This window comes from Oryzias latipes, chromosome 10 (assembly GCF_053564925.1).
Source record: "Oryzias latipes strain Hd-rR chromosome 10, Olatipes_Hd-rR_3.1".
Taxonomy (NCBI): Eukaryota; Metazoa; Chordata; class Actinopteri; order Beloniformes; family Adrianichthyidae; genus Oryzias; species Oryzias latipes.
This window is the reverse complement of record NC_136246.1, coordinates 18972180-18984356: the sequence shown is the minus strand read 5'-3', so window position 1 is coordinate 18984356 and position 12177 is coordinate 18972180. Positions and strand designations below refer to the sequence as shown.

Sequence of the window (12177 nt, the reverse complement as noted above, 5' to 3'; positions counted from 1 at the left end):
AGTGCCGCTGCGGGGGAGATGACAAATCAAATGACATCAGCGCCTTCATGTCAGCATGCTACACTTTCTTGAAAGCAAGACATACAGCTTTGATGGGTTTCTTTAGCTGTTATAATGATCTTCTTATAAGGCTTCATGAGACCAACCTGTGACAGTGCCACAAACTGCCATGTAACATCGTTAAATCTGCTGAAATCAGTTCATTATTAAGGACAAAGCAATCACAGAAAAGCAGTTTCCTCGCATATCTTTGCTCAAATTTCAGTGGCAAGCACCCAACTGCGGCATGGAAGCCAGTGGCGGTGAATGGAAGCAGCTGAAAATCACATTATTTCCACATATTTAAATATATTTAACAGAATATTTCTAATATGAGAACAATGCTTAAAGGACATTACAATGAAAACGAGATGGTAGCTCAACGGTTCCTCAAACCTCAAAGGTAAACAAGAAGCTGCAACAAATAGAGAATTAGAGTTTTCCCATGACTTCTGGCTATACTGACACAAAAAAGGTTTATAATTTCCAAAAAACATAATTTTCCATCAAGCAAAACACATGCAATGGAACCAGCAATTATGTTAACACAAAAGCAGATGATTCATTCATCTTCTTTACCGTTTATTCGCTTTCGGGGTCACGGGGTTGCCGGAGCCTATCCCGGCCACTTGGGCATATGCAGGAGATACCCTGGACTGGTCGCCAGTCTGTCGCAGGGTAGATATCCTCACTCACACATCCATTCACTCTCACACTCACACCTATGGACAATTTACAGTTGCCAATCAACCTATAAAGCATGTTTTTTGGACGGTGGGAGGAAGCCGGAGATCCCGGAGAAAACCCACGCATGCACGGGGAGAACATGCAAACTCCACACAGAAAGGTCCCCCATTGATGTATTTTTCAAGTCCCCCAGCCAGGACTTGAACCGGGGGCCTTCTTGCTGTGAGGCAAGAGCGCTAACCACTGCGCCACCGTGCAGCCAAGCAGATGGTTAAGTTGCTCTTTTTACATTTTTTATTGTTTATAAAGACATTTTTTGTTTTAGTCCTTCATGAAGAATTCACTAAAGAAATTAAGTTTTGAAAGAAGACAAAAAGCTGATAAATAAAATCATCCTTTAATTTGTACACCTGCTTTATATTCAAGGACTCGAATAAATCTATTGTGGCAGAAAACAGCAGTTCAACTGTTTGCTCTGGCAGGTGACTTTCAACAAGAATATCATTGTTCTTAAGTTATTATTCTTCTGGTTATTACTTTGAGGGTAACAAAGAAGCAATTCAACTGTAAAAACCTTTCATCGCTCTGCACAGTATAATACATTCTCAAACAATGCTGTGTTGAACCATGGTGCCAGTATATTACTGCCGGTTGCCAAGGGGTCTACAAAGTTTTTTTAATCCATCATAAAAATGTTATCTTCAAAAAATACTTTAACTACATGGGTAGAAATAACCCAAAAAAGTATTTTCACATCAGAATTGATAATTCTTCATTGTGTGTATATTGTAAGCAATATATTTTTTGTAAATGATCTTTCCAGGAATTGAATCTTTAGCACAACAAATCAGAACATTTGCAACAATTGTGCCAACCACTAAACAATGTTTAGTGAACTGCACATGCAAGTCCAAGGTATCTGCAACTGCAGTTTAAAAGCCCATATTAAAGTTGAACCGCCCTCTAAATAGTATTCTGTTACCATAGGTATATGATACTACGCATATTCAGTTTTTACCTCCTACCATTTCTATCTGTTTATTAGAATGCTTTATAGATAAAATGAGAAATCAGGCAGAAGATTGACAAACCTTCATTTTTTTCTGTGTATTCTATGAATACAAGCAGTTTTTATGTTTATATAAATGCTAATTTTACGAGTGTACTGAAAAAGACATAAGCTATGAAAAGGCAAGGTAAGAAAGCAGAACTAAAAAGCAGATATTTTTTTCTTGCCTTTCCCACCCAGCACTGTTCACTCACAAAAATAAGCTTTCAGCATACTAAAGAAACAACTATAGATTATTTTGAACAAAGGCAACGATTCATTTGACAGAAATCAAGCTGGTGAAACACTTCTCTAACTAAACATCCATCCATTTTCTCGCCATCAGTTGGGCTCAAACTAATGGAGTAGAGGCTACGATAAAAAAAGCTATCATTAATTAGCGGACACTTGGTCTTTGTATTAAATCCAGCCTATTATGCCCTATTATCAGAGAGGAGGCGGACAGACAGGTAGGCAAGATACTTATTAGACTGTGCAATTTTGTTACAAATGCTATGGTTCCTTTCTAAAAGGTCAAAATTTAGAAATTATCAGACTTTTTAAAATTTATTTCACCAGATGGAAAAAATACAAGTTTTATAATATTTAAATAAGTACTTATTATGCTGCGTTCACATCAGGCTCAGAAACGCGTGTTCAAGTGAGCACTTTCAATAAAAAGTCGATGTAAACACATGTATATGCACCTTTTGGACTTCTGCTTTCAAAACTCCCACTACACAAGTTATTTAGTCTGTTCTCGGGCTCTACGAACAAAACGCACAGCATTGGAGAGTCAACAGTTAAACCAGTTGAACTTTGACCAATCAGCGACTCTGGTTTGGTAGTGACATATGGTTAGTGTCCTTTTTTATATCACGGAAGTGCTAACCATTTGAAAATTGATCTTGAAGGAGACCTGGACTAAGATTTATGAAATTTGCACCAGTTTAACATTTCACAGCAACGCTCTTCCAACTGTGAGTACATAAGTTAGTACCTGTGTGAACACCATGTTAAAAGCGGGTACAAAAACCCATGTTCAGTGCATTATTGAACCCGCCACATATGCCCGGTGTGTACGTACCTATCATTTTTTTCAGTACAACAGACATCTGTACTGTCGGCCTCCTATAAGCAGATATGCTGTTTCTCTGTTAATATGAGAAACAATCGCAATGTTGAGACTTATTATAGCAGAGAAAAAGGACACATATTTAACCGGCAGTAGCTATCAATAAACACCTTTCTCTGAGCATCCACACTGAGTCAGACTTCTCATGTGAAACTCGTTGGAGATTTGTCCTACGATTCACATCGGAACACTGAAGACTTTAGAGGTAAATTGAAAGCCAAATGCTGAAACACACTTTTGATATGAAGTATAGATGAACAGCAATCAGAAAGTCAAAGCACACCCCCACCTACCCACTCTCCATTATGTGAAAGAGGAAACCTGCAACAATGGCAATCTATCCTTTTCTGTGCAGCTTTCGCTTAGATTTCGTTTCTCCACCAGAATCTTTCCATCCATCTGCGGAAATCCTATTTTCATGACAAACAATGAGACGCACACACGCGTGCTCCATCATTGATCCTTGCAGCTGTCACAGAAAGGGGAGCAAGAAAGGGGAAGCAATGAGAGGAAAATAACACAACTTAAGGGGGCGGTGATAGGAACTGAATGAGAGAAAAGCGAAAAATTATCAGACAATTCAAGGGATTACTGGTAAAAAGAATTTTTGCATGTTCAAGAGGTGAGCCAGTGTAGCGACCTTTCTAAACCTAAAAATGACTTCTGATAATCTCTGTCACTCATTCCCTTGTCTGTGCGCTTGCATTCAACTTCAGCTATAAAGAAGTGCAAAAAAATCCTCATAGATTTTACAGCACAACAGAGTAAACAGACAAAAAACTAAGAAAGTTTAAATGACATCCGAAAAAAAAAATAGTTGGGTACTCACTTGTCTTCTCGGTATCATGAGGGGATTTGATGTTCTCGTAATGAGGCAAGCAGGGGCACAGTCCCTTACATTTCACTGAAACTGCTTTCCCTGACATGCAGCCATGAAAGTCCAGCTTACACTGCAAGAGAAAAGGCATACATGTTCAAAGGGAATCATATTGGAATCGAAAGAAGTTTTGTTGCACAAAGAACCAACCTGGAACAAATAAAGTGTAACACATTTTACTTATTAAAACATTTAATCCCCCAAAGAATTACCAGAAAAAACAAATTTTCTGGAATAAAGATGTTTTTTAAACCTTTTAATGAAAAAAAAATTGCAATATCCTTTTCATGAGATATAGATAGCATCAAGTGTGAAACATTGGGTGATTTGGTAATTTTTTGCTCACGTCTCCTGATTTTCCCCGTTTTATTTTGAAGGACCAAGTCAGTTGACAAGGTTAGAAATGTTCAGGTAAAAATTATTAATAATTTCTTTTTTAAAACTTCCTTAACAATAAAACCAATTTTATAAACAGCTTGGACTACTATAATCACTATTAAATGCAACAACTGTGTATCTAGTAGATCCAATTGCAATTAAATTTAAAAACTAGCTATGCTATTTAATGGCCCCGTCTGTAAGCTTTTATTAAACAAATATATCAATGATATTTAACACACATAACCGTTTTGTGATCATACGAAAACCATTCCAGGTAGAATAGCTGAACAAATTTTGCTTCCAAGCAATTATAAAAGGTCAAAACTGCACAGCATTTCATTAAAAACTGTAATTTCATCTCATGAACATGAAATCATGACATTAGTGCAGCATTCTTCACCCATTTATTTATCAGTAAAAAAAGGAAAAGGGGAAAAAATAATATTTTAAGTATTTTTCAAATGTTTTATTTTTTAGTTTAATAAAGGCACAGAAATAGCAGGCAACATTAAATAACAGAATGTAAGCCGACTTTGTCAACTTGCTCCAAATTGTTGTGTTAAGACAACAAAAACTTTGAAAAATGATATTGCTTACATGATTAAAAAATGTAACAAGATTAAATACATTTTTCAAAGTTTTTGTCTGTTTTTGTCTGTCTCGTGCACTGCATGCACGAGACAGGCATGTTGACACAACCTCAGTCATCTTATGATATTCTGTTATTCTGCAGTAGAGAAGAATACAATTCAAGTTAATAAAAAAGAGAGGTGTGTTGCAAGAGTACAATCTAGATGGAATTTAACGACATTCATTTGATTTGAAGCAGGTGAGGGGTTAGAAATTATTTGGACAACTTACCAAAAACGTTATTATAAAAGACTTTCCAAGAGGAATATTAAAAACGGAAATATGTAAATTCTGTTTGCAAGATAATACGGCTCGTAGAAGCATGAACATTGCTGCACTTATCACACTTTGGACAGCCCTGTTCTGCAGGCACACTCACTTCTCACGTTGTATTTCAAATCAATCATTTCCTCCCTGCCACCTTTATGATAGCACTGCTAATGTTTCTTAATGAAATTTGTTGACTAAGGAGCAGAGCGTTCTCCCATTCTTAGTGTTCTGAATTAGCTGTCTGGGAAGGCCGACTGAGCGGCAGAATGGAAAATAGATGACCTCTCCGAGTCACTGTCAGCACAAGGAGAAGCTCCATGAATCTTCATGTTTGTGTTTCTCCTGGGGTTAATGTGGTTTTGATGAAACAGTATTTTAACACCTGACATGGTCGAATAAAAAGAGAAGAAAGAAGAGGAAAAAAGATGAATTATGTGAGGTAAATTAATGGACTTTAGCCTCTCAGGAGATAGGAGTACTGTCCTCTTAATAGGAAACTGCCAACGTGTGAGTGTGTGGTTATGAGGAGGGAGGCATGTAAGGCAGTAATGAAATATGAATAAACTCAGAATCGCCAGATCCCTGGTGAGCAGATTTGAAGTTGGACCACAGGGACCCATCATTCCCCCAACTAACTGAACTCCTTCAAGTTAATGATCACAGAGAGCAGAGGGAGTTTCTGCCTCTTTTGTGCCTCTTCTTGTTTCTTCTCAGCACAATCCAAGCTCGTGCAAAGCAAGTTGTTAAAAAGAACAACTTCTTCAACCTGAATCCATCTCCAGTCTTGTCAGTTTTCGGCTGAGAAATGTCATGGAGGAAAACAAAAGTAATGAGGAAAGTCTAAAGATTGGGAAAAAAAAGTAAAAACCTGAACTCTTGCTGCTAACAAGCACAATTCACTATCCCTTTAAAGTCCCACTCTGCTAAAAATTGTATTTTTGGTGTTTAAACATGTTCCTGTGGCATTTTTCTCATGATTGAGGACATGTATGAAGAAAATTAAGCTTTAAATCACATCTCTGAGTATTTGTTTATTCAAATCCCTGTTAATCAGGAACTGATAAAAAAGATATTGTTGAAAAAAGCTTGTATTTGTGACGTTGAAGCTACAATCGGCAGGCCACAAGCTCCCTGCTCTGCTCCATTCTGATGCATCCACTTGCAGAGAAATAGATCCATGTACATCTTTGTTTTCCTCGTCCGAGCTGCCATCTGGCTCTTAACTGTACGACTGGATTGCTCCAATTTTGCTTGCTCTTTTTGTTGCACTGCTAATGTTAGGTTAGGGTTGTAAGGGGGAAATGGAGCGGCCTAACTCCGTGCAAACAATCCCGCTCACAACTCTGAGTCAAATTTCTAATGAACTACTGCTGCTCTGCAGAAACTATGTCCTAGACAACGACAGGTTTTTTGTTTCTGGCTGAAAACACCATAATCATAATTTGAAGACAACTGGGGACACTTTGAAAGGAGATGATCAGAGTGGGACTTTAAAAACTCAAGCTCACCTTATTTTTGGATAAAATTAATAATAGTTACAAACTAAAGCATCTCTTTGGCAGCAGTACATCACATAAATTTACAGCTTCATAAAAGACCTCTTTTCAGTTTAAAAAGATTTGCCTTTGTGATGTTAGATATGTGTTTGTGTGACTATCTGCCCATCTCTTATTCAATTCAATTTATCCTCAGCCGTCATCATAATTAAAGATAAGAACACTTTACATTTGTGATGTATGAGGGACATGTGTGTTAGAAATTGTTCCGATAATAAGTTTGATATTTGAATAATTGATAGAGGCTTGCCAAAAGTAATTAAACTACTCATTACTGACCAAAGTAATGGTGTTAATATGTAATGTTGTTCCTCCTTGTGGTTTGCTAAACAAATATCACTCTGTAGTTATGAGTCCCTAAACTCATTTGCAGAAGTTTAAATAGAATAAACCAGCTTGAATTGTTTGTGTGAAAGTTGGGGAAAGACTATAGAGACATTTCTTCAAGACAATTTTTCTTACAAAAAAAGAAAAGTCATCTCACATTACCACAACTGTAATAGTTTGATTTTAAAACCAACAGCTGTCTTCAGTGATCCAAATGAAATCCCTATAATTGTTGCTGAAGAGGATGAGGACCAACATCTCTCCTTTCTTTTTTTAGGGGTTTGTCATGAAAATAAAAATGTTTAATTCCTGCTGAGCTGAAACACATGGGTAATGCTTGGATGTTTGACAGAAGAGGGAAAAACAATCATTTGATGCACCACTGGTTTCCCCAAGACAAAATTACACCTTTAATTGATGCCTCAGATTGCAATTCTGGGAATTCTGAATCGAACTGAGTAAAATACAACACCACAAACTCAACATATTTTTTCCCCTTTGGTAGCAAAATTGTGAAGTCAAAATGATGCACACTTATTTTGATTTATTTTTAGTCTTAACTTAGACTACCTGTTCAATGTCATCTTGATCGATCACAAAGGTTTTTCTCATACAGAAAGTGTTCATTTGTGTGAGGTTGAAATCAATGCAATGATAACATTTCACATCAGAAAAAGTGCCAGGAGACGATTGCAGACGGTTTTAATTTTAAAAGACCAAAGATAAAAGTCAAAACAATATATTGAAAATCGGACCTTTGAGGAGTAACTGTGTCCATCGGAGCCACAAACAGGCGATGTCTTCAAGGCTGAACAAAGCCTGCATTTCCCATGAGCCCCGGCTTCGGATCGATGTTTGGGATTTACGCTGCCTTTTCTGGCTTTCACACTGGGACAAATAGAGAAAAGGAGAAACTGCATGACTAGGGATGTCAAAGCCTTTTATCTATTTTACAAAAACAATGGCCCCTAAGCAAATAAAAATAGAGTACTGCACTGCCAAAGGCCAAAAAACTGTACAGCATATCTAGTCAATTGCACAATCTATTTATGCATGCAGGGATAAATGCTGTAATGGCTTTACAGACATTAAAAGTACCTAAACTAGGAGAATAACCTTCTGAGCCGAGCAGAAAGTGTTATTGGAGGAGATGAGCCTGAGATGAAGCAGATTCCAATTGGTCTGAGGAGGCCTCTTCAATAACCACTGTAATTATGTTTGATCCAAATCTTGTTGCAATTTTCTGTCTAAGTGCTCTCGCTGAACACCCTGCTGCCTCCTGATCCATCAAGCAGGGGCGATAGAACTGGAGCCAAACAGACTCTTCACAGAGAAATGAATGTCAGGACAAAGAAATTATGGAAAGTGAACAGTAAAGCGAACAGGTGGGGATGTCATGGCAACTTGTCTTTTTACTGAATTCTGGACAAATTGAAGAAAATTGCTGGATGAGATGCGACACGGATGTCACTGGAAAGCAGAACTTTAACAAAAAAATAAAGTCAGACTTTTTATACAACATCAATAAAAAAAGTTTATTAGGGGTAATTTCATTGCTACATTTAGGGAAATGATTAAAAAGAGACTAACTCATGCTATCTAAACAAATCATATTATGATTGTCTGTAAACATCAAAACGTATTAAATTGAGTGGTGAACGACCAAATTCACCAACAAATAATCTTCTTTAAATTCTTTGTAGGTGTAATTTGATGAAGATCACTTTCATCACAGCTGTTATAAATCCCCTTAAAAAAGTGTTTTTGATACAATCCAAAATGCAGAATAAAGAAAGACTGCTATTTAAGTTTTATAAAACTTTAAATGGCTTAAAACCTGAACTTTAAACCTATCAACCTCTTATGACCTGAGCTAATATTTTAGCTAACCATCTAAACAAGGCTGTAGTAAAGAATAATTAACTACTGTGTTAATATAACCTAAAATGTGATGTTTAAGCATGTGGATTCAATGACCAAAGAGGTTAAAACTGACAACATTTTTGAAGAAAATTCTGAAAATAATGCAAAACTGCAAAAAATATTTAGACCCAATTGGGTAAATATTAAATGTTAAAAACTGATTCATTCAGTGGACCAAAGACTATTAACTAAAAAGTAACAAAACATTAGCATTTGAAGATTCAAACTCTCCAAAGTCATAAGATGTGAGTTACTATGTTAGCCTCAAATCAAGATGAAAGAAATCAGTTTTGGGCAAAATGGACATTCTTGTTCACTGTATTTATGAAATTTTATTCATGTATTTCTTTTTTATTTTGTTTTCTTGAGTTCATTTTTGACCTGTATTGAATAAAAAAAAACAATGCTTTTCTGGACTGCATGTTTAAGCGGTGAATTTCAAAATGATTAAAAAAAAAGACAGAAGGCTTTGGTCAAAAAAAAAAAAGAAAGAAATACGATCACACTGTAAACCCGAACAAGTTACCAGAACTTAAAAAAATTAAGGCAATCATTTGCCACAATTTTTTTGAGTTGATTAACTAAAAAGTCTGAGTTTTCCACAACATAAATGATTTAATTGTGTGCTACTTGTATTTCTTTATAACAGTTAAATTAAAAGTGTCAATTCATGCAAGTCAAATATTGGCATTAAATATTACTTACATTTACACATTAAGACAACTTAATTGTCATCAGTCACTATGACTCGCAGTTTTGAGTTTCAAAGCCACAAGAATAAGTTTGCATAACTTAAAAAAATAGGGAAAAACAACAATTTTATCTTAACAGAACTCGATATATATTAGTTACCTTCTTGTACAGGGATAATCAATTTGTTTGAGTCAGTAAACTCAAAACCATGCTTTTCAAAACTTATTTTCTTTAGGCAAATGATTGCCTAAAAAATAGAGTAATGGTAACTTAAAACACTCTAAAAAGAAAAAAAGTTGATCCAACTTAATTGAATTACTTCAGTTGGTAACACCTAATTGAATTGAGTTTATGCAACTTAGTTTATATGGCTATTCAACTCAAATTGATAAGTTAGTCTAACTGAAAAAAGATATGCAACAATATACATTGGCTCATTTTTCTAAAGTTTCAACTACTGGACCTTGATTTATTCACATCAAAGACATGAATGACCCAGCAATGTCATATTGTTCAAGACAAGAGCTCAGCCATTGTGAACTCTGCCTTTAATAAAGGGACATACACTGTTTTGTGCTCTACGGGGTTGGTCATCATCCTTTACCAAACTCTAACTTATGGTGCAGAAAGAAATAAAAATAATAGTTTAAATTACTAGTTAAAACAGAGTAAAACAGCTACACAACAAAAACCATGGACAAAAACGCACACCTAAACCCCAATCTGCCCAGATTGGCAAAGAAAATGGTATCCCATAATTCCTTGCGCTGCCTTACGTTATGACATCATGGTGCATTTACACCAAAGTTACACCAACTTAATTCAATTAAGTTGATTGAAAGTAAAAATAACTACATCAGACAACTACATGTTATTTTTAAGTTGAATGAACTAAAAAAAAGATTTATCTTCACCAAACCAAATAATTAAGTTAGAACAATGGAAAAAAGTTTATCTTTCCAACTACAGCCTAAATGCTCTTTTTAGATTGTACAGCAAAATGTTGTAAACACCTGCCTAACAATATTAATGACTCACTCCTTTCTGTGCAATGCCTAAATAAAACTAATAAAAGTACTTTTCTCTACATTTATTAATTTAAAATAAGGAATAAACTTTTAAATTCATATTAAAATTTTATTCCTACAAGAAGTATATTTTCAAACAATAACTTCTGTTGCGCAAAGGAACCTTTGCTTCTGCCCGCTTCTTCCAATTATTTGAACACACACACACACACACACAAACAGGCAAACAGCATGCATCTCACTTCTGCTTCCAGCCCCCTCACTCATGGTTTTCACACCAAGATTCCCCACTTCCCATGATTCTTAGGGGCTGAAGGCGGGGCTGCAGGTTGCTACAATATTTAGAAAAATAAAAATAAAAATTTGAGAGCATGCACCACCTGAAACAAGAGAGATAAGAAATCCAGTACTAATTACAGTGCAATACTAAAATCTATATATTACACTTTAATTATGTTTTAAGTTTAATTTACTTAATTTAAACTTATTTTATTTTAAATTAAAAATTATTAGTTACATATACTCAAAACAGGGGATGTGTTGAACAAGCTTTATATGATTGAGTTAGAAGAGTTTTTTTGAAAACTTTGAGTATTAGCTACTAATTATATTTAATTACTTTGAACGTTCGGGTTTACAGTGTGCAATACTTAAATCTATATATTACACTTGAATTATGTTTTTAAGTTTAATTTACTTAATTTAAACATATTTTATTTTAAATTAAAAATTATTAGTTACATATACTCAAAACAGGGGATGTGTTGAACAAACTTTATATGATTGAGTTAGAAGAGTTTTTTTAAGTCTTTGAGTATTAGCTACTCATCATATTTAATTACTCTGAACGTTCGGGTTTACAGTGCAGTATATATTATAGATTAAAAGAAAGATAAAAATCACAGAGACACCAATATAATCCACAAAGCTTTTAAAAAAGATAAAATATACAAATACATGCAAAATCATAATGAACCCAAAAGAAGTAGACAAAAAGTATTACTAATCTGAGAAATGGATGTAAAAACTAAAAAACACTATGAAAGAGGTGTAATATTAAAGCAGTCATCGTCTCTGTATCAGTTTTTTTTGCCTCGTAAATCATAATGTTTTAGCTTGTAAAGAAATACTGAAGAGTCTGATGAAGATACTTGGATGAGTTCTCAAAGAAGAGAAAACAATAAGAAGCCAAAACTCATTTCAAGACAACATCACCTGGATGAATGAGAATCTTCATTGACACACTGAAAGCATCTTTTTTTTTGTGCCTACAGGTTTGGAATTTAAGCGTGAATTTGACAAGTGATATCTGACACTTAAAGCAGTGCATGTTTGATTAACACTTCTAGGAAACACAGAAAAGTGTTGACAGATAATCAATAAAAATATTCACCTCATATTTCTCTGCTGTGCATCAGCACCTAGAAAAAATTCTGTGTTTTCTCATCTACACGGAATTTGATTGAATAGGATCTTAATTTAAAATAACAAGGGAAACTCCACTAATGGGCCTTCAGTTGTACCCTGCTGTAAACATGGATCCTTCAAGTAGTTGAAAAACTGATATGAAGACTGCAATCCAG

General features: G+C 35.1%; 1 protein-coding gene across 1 annotated transcript in view; it reads right to left on the bottom strand.

Annotated features, from left to right (window-relative positions):
• The window catches only part of spock1 (SPARC (osteonectin), cwcv and kazal like domains proteoglycan 1), a 140056-nt gene that overhangs the window by 15022 nt on the left and 112857 nt on the right, over positions 1 to 12177 (bottom strand). Inside the window, exons 5-6 of the mRNA XM_078953592.1 lie at positions 7706 to 7838; positions 3739 to 3859 (exon numbers count right to left, since the gene is read on the bottom strand). Of these exons, the coding sequence (XP_078809718.1) occupies positions 3739 to 3859; positions 7706 to 7838 (254 nt within the window). The remainder of the gene's footprint in view (positions 1 to 3738; positions 3860 to 7705; positions 7839 to 12177) is intronic.